Below are 22,436 nucleotides of genomic sequence, written 5' to 3' on the forward strand. Positions count from 1 at the left end.
TCATAGGTTATGGTACTATCCCCTTTGCGGATGTGCTGATCAAGAAGTCAGTACCATGAGAACAGACTCAAAAATTTTGTGCAACACACCATCCATGTTCAGATTCTGTAGCTACTCTGGCATAACATATTACTTGTATAGCACATAAGAATCCTGGCTCTGTGGGCTGTTCGTGTGACTCCTAGCACATAAACATCTGTTGAGCTGGTATTCATGGATTCCAATGGATTTACATTCTCTTGTATAATGTATAAATGTAGTAGTGAACATTAACAAATGTATAAATGTGTGATATATCTGGAATTGTAATGCCCAAGCATGTGCATTCATATCAGAGAAATGTCATCTCATACAAAAGTAGAAATGTCACATTTATGTAAGCAATGGTGCACAAATGAGAGAATTATACATGATTAAAATAATGAAAATCACTAATTTTGGGGCTAATGTCAATATTAATGTATAATGTCATTATACAGTATATATTTTGAACTTTTGGATTAGGTCTCATCTTTATTGTTTATTGTAGGTCTTTTATATAATGTTTAGTAAAGCAGTTTTTTTTTTCCTTTTCACTGTAAGGGTGCAGTTCTAGCCCCTAATGTCAGTGCTTTCCAGCACTGACATAAGGGCAATGCAGCTCTGAGGTAAGGGAATAAACATTCCCTTACTTTGAGGAGGCCTCTGTGAGTGACACCCAACTGCAGGATGCAGCACAGGTCCCATTGGCTGCTGGAAAGTACTGACATTAGGGGTTAGGATTGTGCCCTCAGTCAATGTTATATCAATCATATTTTATTAAGTTTTAAATAAACAATGAAAAGTTCAATTGGTTTCACTATTCTGACTTGTTTCTGGCTGCATGCCAGTGTCCCTTAACTAGTCCTGGCATCAAGACACATAACTATGTGCAAATATCCAGGTGTCCTTGTGTCCCTAATTCTTCTGCTCTTTGAATATTGGATGTTACTCTGTTTTGTCAGAAATATGTTGTGATTGTGTGAAACCCCTGGGGGAGACACCCATCCAGCTTGCCCCTGAGTCAACCTGATGATGTGCAGAATAGCTCAAGCAGAACACTTTTTCTTTCATTCATGGCCCTGCTAGTTTCTCTCAAGGCACCACCTGGGATAGATGTTTCCCACAGTCCTGTGGTAAAGTAAAACCTGATAGTACAATATAATGAGCAACAGTGCCAATTGATGCTGATTTGTTTGTGAATTTCATTTTAATGTTGTTCTTCCTTATTCTTTATCATTCATTGAAGAATATAGAACAGATATTACATCTCTGTTGGCTGAACATGGGCAAGGAAGAGAGAGGTTGCACAACCCCTTCCCCATGCATTCATTCTGAACAGACTCTTTGTGTATACAGTAAGGTTCCTAATTAATTGTTTGTCTGGGGCCTAGACAGTTTGTATGCATATAAGATGTGTTCACAGTTTCACAGCCCAATCCTAACTAACTCCATACACAGCAATGGCGTGGCAGCGAGGTGGTTTCTCCTGTATCCTGCAAGGGAGTCTTGGCACATTGAGGCCTCCTCATGATAAGGGAACATTTGTGCCATGGGTCCATTGCAGCCTAAATTGATCAGGTATTTCAGTTTAACCAAATTCATAAACCAAAGTTTCATGAAGACATTCAGTGTTTTTCTGTACTTATAAAGGAGGTTAATGTGATCACAATAGCAGGGCCTCTGTTTTTGTGATGCCTGTGTTGTTAAGAACCTGAAAATATTATTTGTTTCCTTTAATTTCTTCAGCTAAGAGAGGATGTTTTTGTCACCATGGATGAGCCAATAGTATCTTACTGGAAGTGCTGGGTTGCATGTTTCAGATGATTGCATTTTGACCCCAACCTCGCTTTGAGAAACCATAGTCTCAATTCTAAAAATATTATTATGAGAATGAAAATCTTCTAGTGTATGTGACTGACAGCAGACATTATGCAGGCCCTAAGGGCTTCACCACTGTTTTCCAAATCTTTCCATCATCAGTATCATGTCATATATTGATCAGATGTATGAACATCAAGGTTTTGACTGAACATAGAATATTTGCATTGGACTAAAAGGGTATCTAACACATTCTTCTTCTGATAACCAATTAAAAGCTTATACATAAGCCTGTCAGGTAATAAAGCATTTTCTTTTTTGTTACAAGTTTGAAATTGCTTTAGGCACATGCCAGTCAGAAGAGTATACAGTCATGAGGCTTAGATCTCTGAAACTGGGAAGATCTAGAACTTGTTTTCATTTGCAAAAGCCAAGTCTACTAGTGGCTTAAAATGTTCTTCAGATATATTGTGGTATTTCGTATAGAAAGGTAAAAAAAAAGTGAAAGTTCATTGCTGATATATTTGAATCAATAAGATTGTTCAGGCAGTGGGTTCAAGATCCAACCTTGACTGTTAGAAAATGGAGTTATGAATATTGTTTGGGATTCTCTGCCGTTCCTTTCAAAAAGTGTTGCCCAAAAGTTTGCTGCTTCCCAGTTTGGGAATTTTGTGTTGGCTATCATTTGGCTCATCTTTCAGCTTCCATCTATGAGCATTGAAATCATCTTTTAGAAATAGTCTTATAAGGGCAAGCAGAACATAGCACACACTGAGCATTTACATGCTGATAAGAATTGGCAAGGTGACATAGAAGTTACTGTATTTTTCACTCCATAAGACGCACTTTTTCCCCCCAAAAAAGTGGCGGGAAAAGTGTGTGCGTCTTATGGAGCGAATACTGCGGCGCGTGGCCCAGCGAGGAGACTAGAGACGGTAGGAAGCCGGGTGGGTGGAGGAGCTGCTGGCCAGGTAGGCGCCTGAGCGCACTTCGGCAGGAACAGAGCCGCCTCCTGGGCACGTCTACTCGGAAGTAAGCCCCGTTCTCGTCAGCGGGGCTTACTCCCGGGTAAGCGCAGCTGGGATCGTGGCCTCTGGGAGCGGAGTGCGCCTCCCTCAGCCGCCACTGAGGAGGAAGCGGCTCCAGGCGGCGCTCAGGGTCCTCTCCAGCGCCTCCAGCTGCAGCCCTGCCCACACTGTCCCAGGAGCACCTTTCTTCCGAGGAGACCCGCCGAGGTGCAGACTGGGCTCTCAGTCGGGCACTGGCCGGTCCCCCAGGGGTGGCAGCTCGCGTGTCTTGGCGGGGACAGAGCCGCGTCCTGGGTACGTCTACTCGGAAGTAAGCCCCGTTCTCGTCAGCGGGGCTTACTCCCGGGTAAGCGCGGCTGGGATCGTGGCCTCCGCCATCGCGGCGGGAGCGGAGTGCGCCTCCCTCACCTGCCACTGGGGAGGAAGCAGCTCCAGGCTGCGCTCAGGGTCCTCTCCAGCGCCTCCAGCTGCATGCCTGCCCACACTGTCCCGGGAGCACCTTTCGACTGAGGAGACCAGCCGAGGTGCGGACTGGGCTCTCAGTCGGGCACCAGCCAGTCCCCCAGCCAGGCTCCTGTTTGTTGCTCGCGAGGCGTCGAGCTGCGGGAGCATGAGGAGGCGATGCCGCCTCCGTGGCTGCCCCCGTTCCGCTCGCTCGGGCGCCTCTCCGGCTGGGCTTGTTGCAGAGCGCGAGGGCGGGGCTGTGCTCCGAGGAAGGTGCGTGCCCGCTCGGGTTGCTGCTGTCGGGAAAGCGCTTCCTTCCCTGGGAGCTGCGTGGAGCTGGCGGGCGAGCCGCGAACTTCCTGCCCTGCTCCGGCCGCGAGTGCTGCTGGTGGGGTGGAAAGCCGCTTCCAGAACCAGCCGACCCAGCAGAAGGTCCGCCTCCGCTGGCATCAGAACAGGCGGGCCTCTCGCTGCGCTGCGCTCGTTGCCTGCGCGCTTTCTGGTTCAAATTTCCCTCGCTTGCGCCCTCCCACGCGCTCTCCGCACACCCAGTTTGCGACACGTGTGTGGGTGTGTGTGGGGAGGGGTGGATGACAGCAGCCTCTGGAGGGTTGGCCGCCCCCTCCCCGACTGTCCTGGGATCCCTCGTTCTCCCTGGCGCTCGGGGGCCATGGCCTAAAAGCTCGAGCCTGTGCACAGCTACTCAGAAGTAAGTCCCCTTGTGTGAAACGGGACCTACTCCCTGGTGTAGGATTGCAGCCTGACAGCCCAATCCTCAGCAGGTCTACTCAAAAGGAAGTCCCATTATGTTCAGTGGGGCTTGCTCCCAGGAAAGTGTGCATGTGAACAGCTCACTACTCTTTGAGATGAACTTGAAAGAGGTTGGAATCCTATCCACGCTGACCTGGGAGTAAGTCCCATTGACTATAATGGGACTTATGCCTGAGTTGATAGGCATAATATTGGGCTGAATCTGTTAGGTGTTGTGTAGCTGGACCCTAGCAGTGTTGACAGTGACATTCCTAAACTGTGACACTAGGTGGGGGGGATAAACAGTGTGACACTGCATTTCTTGGTGTGGCATCAACTCTGTGGATCACACAGACTTTAATAATAATAATAACTGTAGAGCCGGAGATCTGGAGCCTTCTCTGTTGTTCAATGGTCCCAATCCACAGGCCAACCAACGGTGTCATTCTAAGCACAGGAGCTGGTTGGCAAGGCTGCAGTCCTGTGCATGCTTTCCTGAGAGTAAGCCCCATTGAAGTTGGGCTTCTGACAAGCAGAGGATTGTGCTCAAAGGCTTCAGGGATCTCTGGGGAACTGACTTGAGAGTAGGCACTGCTTGGGATCCGACTGAGAGCCGAAGCAGCTGACAGAAGGAAATTGTGAAAAAAGCCTACTCGGGAGAAAGGGGGAGAGTCGGTGAAATCAGTGGCAGGTCTTTGTCCAGCCTGTTGTCTGACCTAAGCACTATTACTCCAAAGTAAACCCTCTCCCAAATTCAATAGACTTTACTCCCCCCCCTTCAAAAGGGTGCATAGGATCACACCCTAATGTTGGATGCCTGAAACACTTACTAGGGAATAAGCCCCACTGAACACAGTGGAATTTACTCCTGAGTAAACATTCCTATAGGATTGCAACACAGAGTGTGTGATGGCAGCAGTCTTACAGCCCAATCCTACGTATGTCTACTCAGAAGCAGGCCCCACTATAGTCAACAGGAATTACAATAGGTGAGTGTGGACAGGATTGCAGGATGGCGCAAGACGCGATCCTAAGAATGCTTACTCGGAAGTAAATCTGAAAGACTGGGATAGGACTTCACTGCTAGTAAGTGTACGTGGGAGAGGAGCCTTCATTGGGAAGCACTTTCCATCGAAGGGGGGGGAGACAGACTTACTTCCAAGTATAGGTGTCGAGGGCACAGTTGCCAGATGCTAACTCAGACCTTGCTTGGAACTAAGGCCCTGGTCCTAAACACATTGTCTCGGTTTCTTTGCATGGAATTTACCTCCATGTAAATTTGCTTCCAATGAGGTTTTCTGTTGAAGGAGGAAGCTCTTCAGGCACTACAGCAGCAATCCTCACTTCGTGCAGGATTTGGGCCACGTTGTGGAAGCCCCTTCTGAATGTGATCACCTCATCCCGAACTGGGATAAACTGTGAGACTGTCCAGAACTCAAGGAGCGTGGCTCAGGAGGGGCCTCTGCAGAATCTGAACTCAGATTCCTGTTTTGAAACGGAGTCCTGTCCCTCCTGCAACCCAATTAGAAAGAATCAAGGGGACTATCCTTCTAGTGGCTTGTGGATGCTCTTTCACGGGGCGGGGACGATGCGATATCCCACTTGGCCGAAGCGATCAAGGCTGCGGTCTTGGAGGTCCCGGTGCTTGGGGGCCAGTCCCACGAACCCACTGAGAAGTGGATGTTCCTGGGAGTGTCCTACACCCGCAGAAGCCCAGGCACACATCAGAACAGCACAAGTCTATGCATGTCTACTCAGAAGTAAGCCCCGTTGTGTTTAATGGGCTTTACTCCTAGGAAAGTTGTGTATAGGACTGCAGCAAAAAAGTTAAAGCAAATGATTAGTGCTCAGTGGTAAACATTGAAGAAATGATACTGACAGTTCCTTCATTTCTTGCAGAAAAATACTACAGTACCTCATTCTATCAGTGCAAGGATGATAAAGCAGAAAAGGCTAGCATATAAAATTCCTTTTAAACTAGAGGTAGTAAAATATGCTAAGGAGCATGGAAACAGAGCAGCGGAGAGACATTTTGGGCCTCCTCCAACTGAAAAAATGATTAGAGAGTGGAGGAAACAGGAGGATCAGCTGCAAAAAGCAGATAAAAGTACCAGTAAGCACACTTTCCATGGGCATGCTGCAAAGTGGCCACAGTTGGAAGTGGACATGAATGAATGGATCATACGTCACCGGAATAATGGCTTCTCTGTCTCGACAAAAATGATCATATTTGAAGCGAAACGCATTTCTATAGAGAAAGGCATTCAGGATTTTACAGGATCACCATCATGGTGCTACAGATTTATGAGGCAATGTTGTCTTGCTATGCGGACCAAAACTAGAATTGCGCAAAAAATGCCAAAAGAATATGAATCTAAGATTCTGTCCTTTCATAAATTTGTTATTGATGCTAGGAAGAAAAATGGCTTTGAAATTGGCCAGATTGGGAATATGGATGAAGTCCCGCTAACCTTTGATGTGCCATCTAATAGGACTGTAGATCTGAAGGGTGCCAAAACATCACTGTGAAAACTTCAGGGCATGAGAAGACCCATTACATAGCTGTGTTGTCCTGCTGTGCCGATGGCACCAAATTGCCACCCATGTTGATTTTCAAAAGGAAAACGTTTCCAAAAGAAGTGATTCCGCGAGGAGTGGTTGTACATGTACATGAGAAAGGATGGATGGATGAAAATGGAATGAGAATATGGGTTGAAAAGGTGTGGTCCAAACGTCCTGGAGGACTTCTGAAAAAACCTGCCTTATTAGTGCTTGACCAGTTTAGAGCACATATTAGCGAACCAACAAAAAAATGCTTCAAAGAAGTGAAGACTCATCTAGCTGTAATTCCCGGAGGTCTTACCAGCCAGTTGCAACCTCTTGATGTTTCCATCAACAAGCCATTTAAGGTCTTAATGAGAGATGAGTGGAACAAATGGATGGCTGCTGGTAATCATGATCTGACATCTACTGGACGAATGAAGAGGCCCACCATCACTCAAGTTTGTGAATGGGTGAAAACATCATGGGACTCAGTAAAGGAGGAGATCGTTGTACAGTCATTCAAAAAATGTGGCATTAGCAATGCCTTAGATGGAAGTGAAGACTGTATCTTATATGAAGACAGCGAAGAAAGTGATGTCAGTGATTGTGAGCAAATGAGCTTCATAAATTCTGACTCTAGCGATGATGAGTTCTTGGGGTTTCCAGAAAACTAGAGTACTCAGACCTAGAGTATTCTCTCCATTTGTTAATGACAGTGATAATGGTTCTTAATGCCACTGTTGACTGCTGTTCACTTTACATGGTTCAAATGTTATTCTGTTATAATTTATTAAATATTTATTACACTATTTGGTTCAGAATATTTTTTTTTCCTGTTTTCCTCCTCTAAAAACTAGGTGCGTCTTATGGTCAGGTGCGTCTTATGGTGCGAAAAATACGGTACATTATCTGTCCATTGCCTAGAATGCCTTTGTCAGATGAGATACCAGTTTGCAGATCAATTTCCAAGAGAAATACGTTGTTGTTCTAATAAAGTCATAATCATTTGTTACTTTTCCTGTGCTGAACTTTTCCTTGTACCTTGTCCTATTATGTTCTGAGCTAAAAAGGTTCCTCAAGGCAGTCTAAGATTATTCTTCTATCTTGCAGCCCTGAAGTATAAACGAACGTATGCAAGTGCTTGACAGGAATTTCAGCCAGTGCCTAAGAAAATATTAATTAAGAATTGCTTTTCTCCATAGGCTGTGTTCCTACTAGTCTAGCCAAAGATGCATGCCAGAAAGTATGATTCTGGTTTTCCTTCCATGCCTGTTACTGAGAACATCTGTCAATAAGGAATAGTTAACGTATTCCTTTTTTCTTTTTTTTTAAGAATTGACAATAGGATTTCCCTCCTGTTTCTCTCACACTGATTTCACATTATTTTTTCATTGTGCTGCCTTTCATATTTTCACCATCACACCAATTGATTGATTGGTGGTGGCAGAATCAGCCAAAATGAAAGGAATCTAGCACAGGTCCAAGACGCTCATCTATTTAATGGTTTTTTTCTCTTCTCAGTATACCCAAAAACTCCAGAAAAAGGAATGGTACGGAATCTTGTTTTTATTAAAAGAAGAATCTTGCACACTGGTGTCAAGTTGAAATTGTGCAAGAGAAAACAGGGCTGTCAGTTGAAGCTATTTTTTTGGCTATAGGATATGCCACTTTTATGGTTTCAGTTTCAATAAGAGTATGTTAATTTGCAGAAAAACGTTCAAAACTTACATTAGGTCAAAGGGATATTAATTTAAATGCTTCGTTGTGTCTCTAATTCTCCTCCTTGTAATGTAGCTATCAAATGAACTAATTATTCACTTTATGTTAGACACCAGCAAGAGTAGATTTGCCATGGATCAACTGAATGGCAAATAAAAACAAATTGACTGGAACCTCTTAGCCTTGTTAAGAATCCTAATGAATGTCATCTCTCACTGTGCGTTTTCAAATTCATGCTAGTCTTATCAATCCTATGGAGTATATAATTTAAATTTTTTAAGTTGTTTTGAATGTTTAAAAGGCTCAAATATAATGACTAAGCCAAATTTCTAATTACATTTTTTTTGCTTTGTTTTGAGAGGGAGTTGATATTATCTGCCGTGGCCCAGATCCAAAAAGCTAGGTAGCTATGCTGCACAAACATACAATTCCCTAGGAAATTACGTTTGCAAATGAGAGAACATTCAGAATCGGTTTATGATAAGATAGCATGAGGATCTGAAGTTCAAAGAAATCAGAAATACAAATTCCAGTGGGGGCATGCAACCCCTTAATGTTCCTTAGAGCTGTTCATTGAACCCTATCCCATGTATAGATCTCAATGTTTATGATATTCATTTCTAAGGGTAAAACTCTATAAGGACACAAATGAATGTGTTTGATCTTTTAAATTTTTTTTTCTTTTTTTTAACTAGTAGTGGGAGGGGAAGGGAGGGTAGCCTGAAAACAACGGCAGAGGTTGGGGGGGCCTTAGCACTTAGGGACTGCAGCAGGTGCCAGAGTAATAAAGTCTGTTCTGCTATAGCTTACAGCCATTTTGCCTTCTCCCATCCCCCCGTCTACATATGGTTAAAAAAGAAAAAAAAAGTTGAAGGGTCAAACACATGTATTTGTGTGCTACTCTAGTTTAACCCTGAGGCTCAGACCGCTTGCATTTTTCCTTTGGTCTGTTTTCTTGAAAGCCAGTCTCATTTGTGTTATATTCTGTAAGCTTAAGTAACTTTACACATTAATGGAATTTTTCGAACACAGATATGTATTGGCATAAGTTTAATATTCATTAGGACTGAACCAAAAGTTTTCACTAGGCTTCTGCAGACAGTTCCCCTCATTGCACCCCATTACATTAATATGGAACTAACAATCCAATCCTAATTGCAGCCTCATCAACTGAGTGCACTCTGTGTCCTGTGGGCCAGAGAACTCCTCAAGGCAAGGGAGCATTTGTTCCCTTATCTTAGAGCAAGCCTCTGCTGCCCCAGTGGGTCACCTTGGATCTGTGCCAGCAGTCCAGTGAGAGTAAGGGAGATGGCAGGAGAAAGGAATGGGGATAGGATTCTGGCATGTGCCTTGTTGCTGGGATCACTCACTTTCTCCTGCATTCTGCCTGCTCCCCTCCCTGCTCAGATATTCTCCTTTCCCTCTCCGCACCATTCCTCCCACCACCTGCCCTGGCTTACCTTTCAACAGTATCTGGCAGTGGGCCTCCAACACTACCAGCTTTTGCAGTAGTAGTTTTGGAATGGCTGCCATGTGTTTCAGTTACACTTTCTTGTATTGTAAGCTGCTGTTCTGCTGTCATAAGGTCCAGTGAGGATTGGGCTGTAAATGTGATTATTTTTTATTTTATTCACTTGATGTGCTGTAACATTGTCACATCAGATATGATTTTTAAATGATGAATTAAACATACATGATGATTTAAATTCACATGATCCTTGATTGGGTGAAAATACCCATGTGAATAATTCATGAAGATAGGAGGCTGCAACCTGAATTAGGGAATGGCACTGAAGTAACAGTGGCCTAGAGAAACATAGAGAAACAACTGGGCAACTGGGGAAAAGGGACTACAGGGACACCCCCCCCCCCAGCTTTCTGATGGTTTGTTTTCTGATGATCTGCTCTTTCAATGCATTTCAGTTATACCTAGAAATTTAATAATTTCTATAACCTTCAGTTATACCAGTTATACCAGTTCATGTTCCATTCTTTCAACCTTTCTGTGCTGTTCTAAAGGCTAAAATTGCCCTCCCCCATGTTGATTTGCATATGACATGGTGATTCAAACTGTTATCTGTGGTTGAGAGAGAGAGAGAGCATGTGCCAACTTTAGCTTTAGGGTCTATTCCCATTCCCAAAGGCGTAAATGAGTGTCCATTTGCAGAAATCTTTGTGTAACTGCAGGAATGTGCAAGAGAAAAAAGGCATTTGCAGTTTGCTAGCTAAAAAAAGCATTAAGAAGCAACATCTGTAAACTAAAAAAAGACTGAGTTCTGCTTTTCAACAGTTTCTTCTTTTCAGCACTGCTCTGGGCCCTACCCTGTCAAACGAACAGGAGACACCTGTATTTGCACTCTTTCAGGACAAATTTTTACTGTGTCAGAATTGTAAGTTTTGATCCAAATATCAATATTTGACACTGTCTTTGAATTTATAAAATTGCTTAGTTGATTCATAACTCAGACCAAAACTTTGAATTTAAGCTAATGGACATCTACCTCTTAGAATTACATTTCCCTTTTATTGTAATCAATGAAATTACAATACCAGAGGGCTGTGCAAAAAATTGTGGCAATTTCTAGGTTTTCTTAACTCTGTTTGCATGTGGCATATAGTTAAGAAAATATGGGGTACCATCTGACTGGTTCGTTCTGACTAGTTCTGATGTTCTGACCATCTGACTGGTTTTCAGGTTCGTTCTCAGGGGCATGCAGGGATCGCTGGGACCACATAGATTGTCCAGAACAATGAGGGAAAAGAAATGCCCGGAACAAGTCTTACTTAGGCAGTTCCTTCTCCTCCCACTAGTGCAGGGGTGTCCAAAGTTTTTGACAGGAGGGCCACATCATCTCTCTGACACTGTGTCAGGGGCTGGGGGGGGAAGAATTAATTTACATTTAAAATTTGAATAAATTTACATAAGTTTACATAAATGAATATATTAAAGATGAACTTCTATGAATGAATGACGGTCTTGCAATATCTCAAGGCCTATAAAAGGCCTTGCACAAAGCAAGGCTGGCCTTTCCTTTGCTGCCGCTACTGCATTACAGACATTAAACAGCAAGCAGTGGAGGGAGCCCTCATTCCACAGCTCACGCAAGAGGTCAAACAGTTGCTCTCACACTGAGAGCAGTTGCATCGGGCCAGTGCAGGCTTCAACAAATCTCCGGAGGGCCAGAGGCTCATTGGAGACTGGGGGCTCTCTGAGGGCCGCATTGAGAGGCTTCGAAGGCCACAAGTGGCCCCAGGGCCGGGGTTTGGGCACCCCTGCACTAGTGGATCACATGCTGTCAGGGACCATCACAGAAGAGCAACCCAACTGGTCAGGAGGAGGGACTCTACCCCCCTGACCATTCACGTTGCTCCAAGGAATCTCCTGGCTGCCTCTGGCAGCCCATTCCCACCATTGATGACAATGACCAAGAAGAGCAGGCAAACAGAGTGGAGCCAGGGAAGTCCTGTGTACATATGGGATCCAAACAGTCCAAATACCCAAAGGTCTGGCACAACTTGGTGCCAGTTCTGATTGCTGGCTGGGCTCTATTTAAGACATGAGGTGTAATGTTTAAAATATTGAACTCAATTCTCAGAGACCTAGATTCAAAATCTGTGCTCCACCTACATCTCTATGGATCGATCAGCTGTACCTATCTCATGGGGTTATAATGAAAAATACAAGAGGGTGGGAAACATATACACATGTATGGGACTTGCAATCCTTGGAGAACAGGTGGGATAAAAATGTAAGACAAAAGAAATTAACTTTCAGGTATTACAATTTTCTGTTCTTATTGTAAAAATTGTAAAAATTTGTAAAAATATTGTAAAATTTTGTAAATGCTTTTGTATTTTGCATATTGTAAAAAATTTTTACATATTGTAAAAATTTGCATATTGTAAAAATTTGTAAATGCTTTTAGGGCTCAGTCCTATCTGTTCCCTCCCCGCCAATGCAACCACACCAAGAAGACATGTGCTGTATCCAGTGAGGGAGATTGGGGAACTACAGAGGGGAAGGGGGAATTATTTACCCTTGTCCTCCATAAGCCTGCTGCTCCACAACGTGTCTCCTCAGACCTGCGCCATCTCAGTAGCTGGCACAAGTCTGAGGAGAAGAAAGGGGCAAGGAAGCTTGAAAAAGAGGGAATAAGATCTGGTGAGCACCATTGCTGCTGGATCCACCACCGCCTCACCCCATTCCTCCCCCTCCCCTCCCATTCCCCACTCCCACCACTGCCTTACCTGGTTCAGCAGTCTTGGCAGTGGAGTTGGAGCACTGCTACCTGTTGCAGCAGCAGCACTTGCAATATGGCCGTCAACAGAGTGCTGTGCGCTCCATCAGCAGCCATTGTATGACATAAAGCCCTGCCCCCAACAGACAAATAGGATTGGCTGTTGGTCTGCATGTTATACCACAAGAAATCCTTTTGTTTCTTCATGCAGTTGGAGCAGTTACTTGTACTTAAGTATTCTTTTAAAAATATTGCTTCTGTGAGCATATACTCATGCATTAAATCTTGGTAGAGCAATGAGATACATATTTTGCATGCAGTAAATTATTTCGCTGTGTGCGCGCACGCACTCTATTAAAGGTAATATGGATTGGGTAATATCATTCTGACTTATCTGTGGGTTTGTTTATATAATGATATCTTATTAGCCTAGTCAAGAAAAATTACCTTTGCGGTATTGCTGTTACAGTGGCTGTAAACAACCTTCCCCACAAGCACTAAAGACATAAATCAGAATATGTGTGAAGTTGACAGTTTTAATTGCTCAGCATTGGCATGCTTTAGTCAAGTGGGGGCATCATTGGTCTTTCAAAGACAGGCAGCATGGGTGGGACTATTTCTTCATAGTTGTGCTATTGAGAGCTGCTAAACAACACCTTTTTTCCTAACCTGTGAATTGGACAGCCCCTGTGCACTTGGCATTGTTGGGATGTATATATAGAGATTGTTTTCAAAGCCACACAGTCACATTAATGTTCATGAATGAATGTCTTTTTTCACAGTAGTGGTTGAGTGCGTTGGATGTGTTCCAATCAAACAGCTCTAAGTACATGTAAGAAATATTTTTAAGCTTAAGAAAAAGTCAGCAAATGTTTTATGTGAAAACTGGGGGAAATTTGTAGTTCATTAAAGGCATAAATATAAAAGAATGAGTGCTGATGTCTTGAAAAAAATCTTTTTACCAACGTTTTGCACTTTTACATTCTTGTAACCAGCAATCCACATTCTGACTTTGATCTTTTGTGCCACAGTAGTGGATTTTGACTTTGACCTTGATTTGTTTTGCTTTGGATACTCAGAATGCTGTCTTCGTGAAATATGGAACAGCTTTTTTAGAGATATGTTTACATGACCATGTTTTAAATTATCTCTGTAAGGATATGCAGTACATGCTTATTGCATCCTTATGTGCTCAGAGGCAACCCAACCATGAACCTGCTTGAACCCCTTGCTGCAGGTAGTAAGTTGCGAGAGGTGACAGGATGGTGGGGGGTGCCCCATGTCCTCCCACTACCTGACTAGTACCTATTTCTGGTTCTCACATTCTCTTCTGGTGTGCTTTCCTTAGAGCAGTGTTACTCCAACTGAGGGTCGGGACCCACTAGGTGGGTCGCGAACCAATTTCAGGTGGGTTCCCATTCATTTCAATGTTTTATTTTTAATATATTAGACTGGGTGCTAATAGTCACCATGGTATGTGACTGCATTTAGGAAAACGTTACAGACTTTTAACAAGCTACTATGTATATTCTTTTAACAATGATAGTTAATGGGACTTACTCCTGGGTAAGTGTGGGTAGGACTGCAGCCTAGGATTGTTAAAAATGTTCCTGCTTGATGATGTCACTTCCTGTCATGACATCACTTCTGGTGGGTTCTGACAGATTCTCATTCTAAAAAAAGTGGGTCCCGGTGCTAAATGTGTGAGAACCGCTGCCTTAGAGCATATGAGAGGTAGAGCAAAAGGCTTGCCTCTTCCTCTTATAGCTCTGCCACCCCCTCATATTCTCCCCACTTCTTATAAAGTGGCTGAGTGCAGAAAATGATGGGAGTGGAGGGGGTTCCAGGATCCTCTGTGCTGGCCACTTTACAAAAAGCAGAGGTGGAGAAGGATGAGGGTGGTAAGGTAGTGGTGAGGGCAGAGAGGTACATACTAGCAATGGTGGATGGGCTGGCAGGGGCCATAAATTGCTGCCATTTCAGGCAATGCCTTGGAGTTCCTCAAAATGTGCCTTAAGGCAGAGGTTCCCAAACTTAATGGGATCACATCGCCCCTGAGGCCCCTTATCCCCTGTTCAGTCGGGCACCGCCATCTTGAATCTGGTGAAATCTTGCAAGATCCAAGATGGCAGCGCCCAAATCTCTCTAGATCTCATGAGATCCAAGATGGTGGTGCCCGGGAGAAAAGGTAGGAGGGGCCGCCAGGGACATAGTATGACACCCCTGTGAGTGCACCATGACATCCTAAGGCATCACCGTGCATGCTGCATTGGTGCTGGAAAGTTAGATAGTATAGGGCCTTAGTTAAGTAAATTACTGTTAATTCTAAACTTCAATGAAATTCTTGTTTTCCTTTTATTCTGTTTTTCTAGCCAAGTCCAATACCAAGTCCTGTTTTGGGAAGAAAGCCAAATGCTAGTCAGTCACTGCTTGCTTGGTGCAAAGAAGTTACAAAAAACTACAGGGGAGTGAAAATCACCAATTTCACTACTTCCTGGAGAAACGGATTATCCTTTTGTGCAATATTACACCACTTTAGGCCTGACCTAATGTAAGTAGAAATCCTTTTTTCCTTAGGCTTAAGTATCTTTCTTATTCTGATGAAATAAATCCAGCTTCTATTTTTTGTGCCTTTTATTATTAAAAATGTTATCCTGTGGGGTGGGGCAAAAATTTTCAAATGGCCATGCCTTATGACCTCCAAAATCAATCAGCTTTTGCCTTCATAGAGTTTGAGTTGGTGTGTTTTTAATCTTATACAAAGAACTGTCTTAAAGATGATTATGAAAATTGTGTTGGTATTGAAATGAGATGAGACAAATAAGCCTGTAGCTCTTTTGTGCACTGACAACGAAGGATTACCTCATGGCAAATTTGGTTGTCAACGCTAGCCTCAAGTCTCTGCCTTAACTTCTCTTTTTAGCTGGAAAGCTTCAGGCAACGAAACATGCAATCTTTGTATTTATATTTATTTATTTATTCTTTTAATTTTCCACACTATTAGTTTGGCTGATTGGATTGCTGCAAAATTGCTAGTTACTGTATGATGCTGGTTTTTATGTTGAATAATTTTTTGTTTAGATGGTGGATTGTTTAAAAAACTGCTGCTTTTATCAAATACTGTACATACCCACTGTGCCATTTTCCCCCTCAGTGACTACAAGTCCCTGAATCCTCAAGATATTAAAGAGAACAACAAAAAGGTAAGAACTGCCAGGGGGAAGGGGGAAGAATAGATATAGCTTCAATTTTGGATCACCGTAGGTTTTTATTAATTTTGGGAAATGGGGCTTGTTTTGCAAGGTCATAACAGCAGCTCACAGAAGGTTTTGTCTCCTGTAGTTCCAACTGGCTGCATTATTGACTCTAGTTTGTTGTGGTTTTTAATGTTCACAAATGCCATATTGGAATTAGGGTATCATATTTATATGGCCTATATTAACTGTGAAAGACTGCAAAAGAGAGAAAGAGGAGATGGTGCGGTAGGTCTCTTGTGATCATTCTTGTTTTTTTTCTTAATAATGTGCTTAATAGTTAAAAATACAAACTATCATTGTTCTGTAATTATCTTGCTTCAAGGCTTGTTTGGTCACAACTTACATATGAAAGATCTCATTGGTATGCTTGAAATAAGCACTGTTTTGACTATAGCTTTTATTTTAAAAAAGAAGGGGAAAATGGCGATAAAACTTCACATAGACTTTTATCCAACACAGTCAATTAAACTAAGCAGTAAGGTACATTGAGTTTTTCTATTATGCAGAGTATTGAACAATGTTTTTAGTTGGTAACAAGATTTTTTTTAAGAAGGCAAAAATGTTAATGAAATACTGTCTGATAGTGTTCTGGGTCCAGGTTTATAATCCTCAATAATATTAGGTAATCTAATACCCTTTTGATGTAAAGGTTATAAAGGGACATTCTGAAATGAGTTCAGTGATTTGAGACTCAATCTAAGAATCACAAAGAGACATTTTGGTTCTTAGTGCTGCTTGCTACTAAAGTCTTTTGCTGTAGTTACAAATTTTAATTTCCATAAGATTCTAGGGCATTGGCCCTAGAGGGATCAATTTAAAAATTGCTCATTTTCCACTTGATTCACCTACAACAAAACTAACTGCAAATCAACTCAATTTGTTTTATTAGCAGCTTTTTCATCTAGGCAGTGTGACTTAATATTTCTAAGTGATTTTTAAAAAAATCAGCTTAAACATTCAAGATAATGTGTAAATAATGTAATAACCCTCTCCTCCCTTTAGAAAGCCCCCTTTTGTCTATTTAGGAAATCTACATAACTCATTCAGGAAATCCATGCATACACTTCATACAGGAAACCTATGTGATGAATGGTAGATCATTGGTATCAATCTAACCTTGCTGGTCACATTTAAACTGCTGTTTACTCTTGCAATACAGCAGAAGTGTAATATTAAATGTTCATTTGTTAGTTATACATTTATACTCTCTAAACACAGAAGAGTTGCCAAAAACCACGCATTCTTTGCAGTAGTAATAAAGTATACACTGTACAGTCTGAAATAACAAGAAATTGTGAATTAGATGCTTTGCCATCTTTTTCAGACTTGTGTTAAGCTGTTTGATGACCTAAGAGGATTATCTGTGACATCACTGATTTCTGTTACAATGTGTTTAACTTCAAAATCCTACAATTGTATGAGCTAATCAAATGTGACTTCAAGATCCTTTGAGTATAAGTGCTAATCAAACATGATTATAAGCCACAGCAAATAGAAGTTTGATTTTTGAATAAACACCGTTAAATGTTCAAATCAATTAGGTCATTTTTGTTTATTAAAATTGTTTATTAAAAAGTGGAGAGGAACTATTGTAGAAAACGTATTAGTTTATTTTTTTCTAATTTCTGGATTTTCTTTATTAAAGAAGCAATTGTTGTTGCCATGCTGCAGGTTTTTTTTTTTCTTTCATCACTTTGCAACTTCTTGCCTGACAGCTACATTGAGTATCTCAGTTGCTTCCTGCAGATTTATTTCCTCGGCTCGCACAGTTCTGCCTGATAACCCCATGTGCCCTTGATTGGAATGAACGCAACCCTGGGAACAATTGCCAAGTATAAATTCCATACAGATGTATAGCACGTTTGACAATGAACGTTCCTCCTGACCAATTAAATCCCATGCATGGATAAATAAGATCCTTTTTGTCCCCCTTCTTCTGTCTTGTAATAGTGGGAGCAAAATAAATTGCTGGGCTCTGTTGTTACCTGTGAGCATTAACGTGTAGTAATGGAATTTGTTATAGGAGAGTTTGCTTGTGAATTATATTTTTTTTCCTAAACAGGTAGCTTTTGAGGGATGGGTGTTAAAATTCTTTGTAGTTGCATGCCCCCAGAAGTATGTTGACAGAGTTTCTCCTAATCTATCCCAAAAAGCAGTAATGAAAGCGGGGTGGGGGAAGAAAGATGTTTACCTCTGACATTTGACCTTGACCAATATGTCAGTGTGTTAAATAACAGAGATATTTAGAATACTGCCTGTGGTGCTTTAGTTGATGGACGGCAACTGATGTCTGTCAATCACCTGGTCCAAGTGTGTATTGTTTTTAAAACCCTTAATTAAGAAGTGATTGTGGTAGACAATCCCAGTCCAATCATTTGGTCACCAGAGCATTATAAATTGTAATAAAACAAGTTGTTCTGTAAAAATTAACCGAAGCCCAGTGTGGCTTCAAACTTTTGTTCTACTAAAATACTAACCTCCTAGCTCTAAACCTTTGTACTTCTTGACTAAACCTTGTGTTTTCTGATGTTACAATGGCATGGTAATTGCTGTACACAAACTGAAATCTTTGTGCTAGTGCATTAAAGACATACATTAAAGACTTGTTAACACCTAGCTGCAAATAACTTTAGGGGTAAAAGTCATCTCAAATTAAAGGCAAGATACTTTTTTCCAGAAATATAGACAGTCTTCAAATTGGACCCAGGATATGCAGTGCAGGGTGAGGTAGAGCCACCCCATTGTAGTCTATGGAAAAGCACCGCAGCTGCTCCATCTGCTTACACCTGAGGAGGCTCTCCTTACACCAGGCATTTTCAACCACTGTGCCGTGGCACACTGGTGCGCTGTGGATGGTCTGCAGGTGTACCACAAGAGTTTGGGGGAGGGTCATTTGTTAGTAGGGCAACTGGGGATGCAAGCCCCTGCTGTCAATGGGTGTGCCTTGTCAACTGTCAAAAAACTGATGGTGTGCCTTGACAATTTTAGCACCTTATCAGTGTGCCATGAGATGAAAAAGGTTGAAAATCACTGCCTTACACCTTAGAAACGGGTATAAGGAGAGCCTCTGGGGTGTAAGCAGTCAGAGCAGCTACAGTGCTTTTCATGGATTTTACATGGATTTTACAGTGCTTTTCACGGGGCAGTTCTACCTCACCTGCCACGCCCACACCACACATCCCTGTGCACCATATGTTCAATAGTTCACAGTCAGTTTAGTTTCATCTGGCTAAGAATAATTAACATTGCATTCACCTTTTAGTTGCCCATTTACTCTGTTTGGAGAGGTCCTTTTGGAATACTTCACAATCTTCTTTGATTTTTATCACCCAAATAGTTTGGTGTCATCTGCAAGCTTACTCAAATTGCAGTTTTTCCCCAAACTCCAGATAATTTATGAACAAGTAAAAGCATTAGTCCCAATAAAGAACCCACTTATTACCCATTTATTTCTACTCTCTGCTTCTGTTCTTTAAGCAGTTATCAATCCATAAAAGAATGTGTTCTCTTATTCTTTGACTGCAAAGTTTGCTCAAAAGCTTTTGATAAGCAACTATGTCAGAAGCTTTTTGAAAGTCAGTGTCAGAGACTGACACTAAACTCTTAGTGTGTTCAGAGAACTCTTTCTCTGAACTCTCAGAGAACAGTAGAAAATTAGTGAGACAGGATTTACTTTTGCAGAACCCATTCTAAATTACCTTCAACAAAGCTCATTCTTCTTTATTTTTAATATTTTCATCTTTAACTATGCTTTCCACCAGTTTACCCAGAGCAGATGTTAAGCTGACTAGCCTATAATTTTTTGCGTTTCCACGCCCCCCCCTCTCCTTTTTTAAATATTAGTGTTATGTTGGCTACCTTCCAGTCCTGTGACTCAAAACCTTATTTTAAAGAACAAGTTACATATTTTTGTTAGAAGATCAGCAATTTCACATTTGAATTCCTTAAGAACACTTGGGTGGGTGCCATTTTCTCTCATTTCCATGACCTGAACACAAATTAACCAGTCGGTGGGATAATAATTGAAGTCGCCGTTAATACGACACTTTCTTTTTTGGATATCTTTTTTGTTTCTTTCTCTGTGTCAAGATCACCATCATCATCACACAGGAAGTAGTGATGGCATCTAGCCTGGATGCCTTTAAGAGGGGATTGGACAAATTTCTGGAGGAAACGTTCATTACGGGTTACAAGTCGTAGTAGGTATGTGCAAGCTCTTGGTTTTAGAGGCAGGCTGCCTCTGAGTGCCAGATGCAGGGGAGGGCACCGGAACACAGATTGTCTGTTGTCTTGAGTGCTCCCTGGGGCATTTGGTGGGCCACTGTGAGATACAGGAAGCTGGACTAGATGGGCCTTTGGCCTGATCCTGCAGGGCTCTTCTTATATTCTTATCATTTTGTTCAGGAGGGCAATAGCATTATCCATATTATTAAATGATTATTTTGACCTGGTTTTTTCTGTGTCCCCCCCCCCCAGGTTTTCTATTTTGTTGGATTCTATACCCTTTTTCACATACAGAGCCACACCACCCCAGTTACTCTCTCCTTGTCCTTTCTATAGAATCGGTGTCATGTAATAATGGTATCTCACTGGTTCTCTGTGTTCCACCAGGTTTCCATTATGTTGCTATATTTTTGTTCTCCTTTGTAACGAAGAACTCCAGCTCTCCCATCTTGGCTCAATAGCTTCTGGCATTTGTATAACCTATACATTCTGTCCACTTCCAAATATTGTTAGCATGCAGTCTTTTCCTTCCTTTAATCAGCTGTCCTGTCCTGCTGCATATTCATTTCCAAATAATCGTTAACAGGAGCATTGACATTAATCAGGAACATTAACTTTATAGCATTAACTTTACATTATCATCCCTTAAGGATGATTTGGCCTGAACTAGATGCTACCGGGCTCCTGTTCGTTTTCCCTCAAGGATCAGTTTAATAGCTGTTCTGCTGCCTTCTTGATGTTAAATGCCAGTAGTCTAGTTTAATTGGAGCCCATAACTATCTACAGATTCAGCTTTTCCCAAAATACGTTTCCTAGTGCCTAAGATATCCAAATCCCTCCTCCTGGAATCACTAGCTCATTCACATAGTACACCACTTAGCAGTACCTGTCTAGCTGTCTAGCTGTCAGTGCTCATGGAACCATTAGCGTTTCCACAAAATGTTACCCTTCAGCATCCTATCTAGCAACCTAAATTTTGCTTACAGAGTTGCACTACTACATCTCCCAAGATCATTGGTGCTAATGTGCACCATGACTGCAGTCTTGTTCCTATTGCTTTCCATCATTTTGTGTAGATAAGCATTTTGTGTAGATATGCAGTATCCAAGCAGGAAAGCTGCCATGCTGTCTACATACCCAAACTCATATTTCTGTATCCCTAACAAACAGATCATGCACTATTAGGAACTTCACCCTCAGAGGATTGATCTTGGTATAAGAGAATATGGATCATTTCCAGAAGATAATTTCCCTCTTCCTCAGAATGTCATTCTCCTCTAAAATTTTAATTCTTCATGGTGGCAGCAGAACTCTCAGCCAAAGAATGGGATACCTTTCTCATGTCCCTAAACATCTCCTCCACTTATGTCTCTGACTCTTTCGGTTTCTCCAGTTAAACTGCCTTGGCATCAAGGAACAAAATTGTTCCTTGAGAGCCAGGAACTCTTTGCACCAAGGACACACCCATGACTTATGCCCAACAGGCAGATAGTCATACATATGGAACGCTATGCAATGCACTGAAATCCACCGGTTATCTTCAACATCTTCAACATCCCATCAAGTTTGCCCCTTATGTTTAACAACTGTAGAATACAGAATGGCATTTTCTTCTTCAAGTTATGTTTTGTGGTGATCACTGTCTAGCTCAGCCTATGTGTATCCTGTGTACTTAGCCACATACTTCCTCTTGCTTTCTTTAGCTCTTCCCATAGGACATGAATTGTCTTGCTGTGGCCTGTTTTTGTATGTTTCCAGTATTCTCCATCAGTATAATGTGGGCAGGCTGTGGCCAATGTCCCTAACTACTACCTTCCTCATGTGGCAGGCAGGACCAATTTAAACTTCTTCAACATCTTTTCAACATCTTGAAAATAATTTTTTTATCCATGAGTAGGTGTATCTATGCTAGGTATCTTCTTTCCTGAAAAGGGTGTTACCTGCATGTTTATGGAAGAAAAGTCAATCACAGGTACCCTACAAGCCTTGATGACTACTGTATATGCAACCTCTCAGAATGCCAGATGCAAGGGAGTGGCAACAGGATACAGGTATCCTGTTGTATTGAGTGGACCACTGTGAGATACAGAAGATACAGGAAGCTAGATTAGGGAGGCCTTTGGCCTCATCCAGCAAGGCTTTTCCTATGTTCTTGTTGTATTGTGATGTGCTACTTAAATTAAGCAGGCGTATTCATTTCATTTAAATATTCCAGTTGATGTTTTCCTGTTTAAAGCATCAGCAAGGTCAACCAAACATGTCTTTCTACTCACAGTTAAATTGTAAAAACTCCTCTAACACTGAAGAATAATTTCACAAACAAGACAGGCATTTTCCTTGCAATACACCCAGTCCTCCCTGAAATTGGCTGAAAGGGGTATACAAAAAGCTAC

General features: G+C 42.0%; 1 protein-coding gene across 2 annotated transcripts in view; it reads left to right on the forward strand.

Moving 5' to 3' along the window:
* The window catches only part of EHBP1 (EH domain binding protein 1), a 347,196-nt gene that overhangs the window by 206,723 nt on the left and 118,037 nt on the right, over positions 1-22,436 (forward strand). For both annotated transcript variants that reach the window (XM_066638694.1, XM_066638607.1), the window contains 2 exons: positions 14,935-15,113; positions 15,717-15,765. In XM_066638694.1, the coding sequence (XP_066494791.1) occupies positions 14,935-15,113; positions 15,717-15,765 (228 nt within the window). The remainder of the gene's footprint in view (positions 1-14,934; positions 15,114-15,716; positions 15,766-22,436) is intronic.

This window comes from Tiliqua scincoides, chromosome 1 (assembly GCF_035046505.1).
Source record: "Tiliqua scincoides isolate rTilSci1 chromosome 1, rTilSci1.hap2, whole genome shotgun sequence".
NCBI classification, from domain to species: Eukaryota; Metazoa; Chordata; class Lepidosauria; order Squamata; family Scincidae; genus Tiliqua; species Tiliqua scincoides.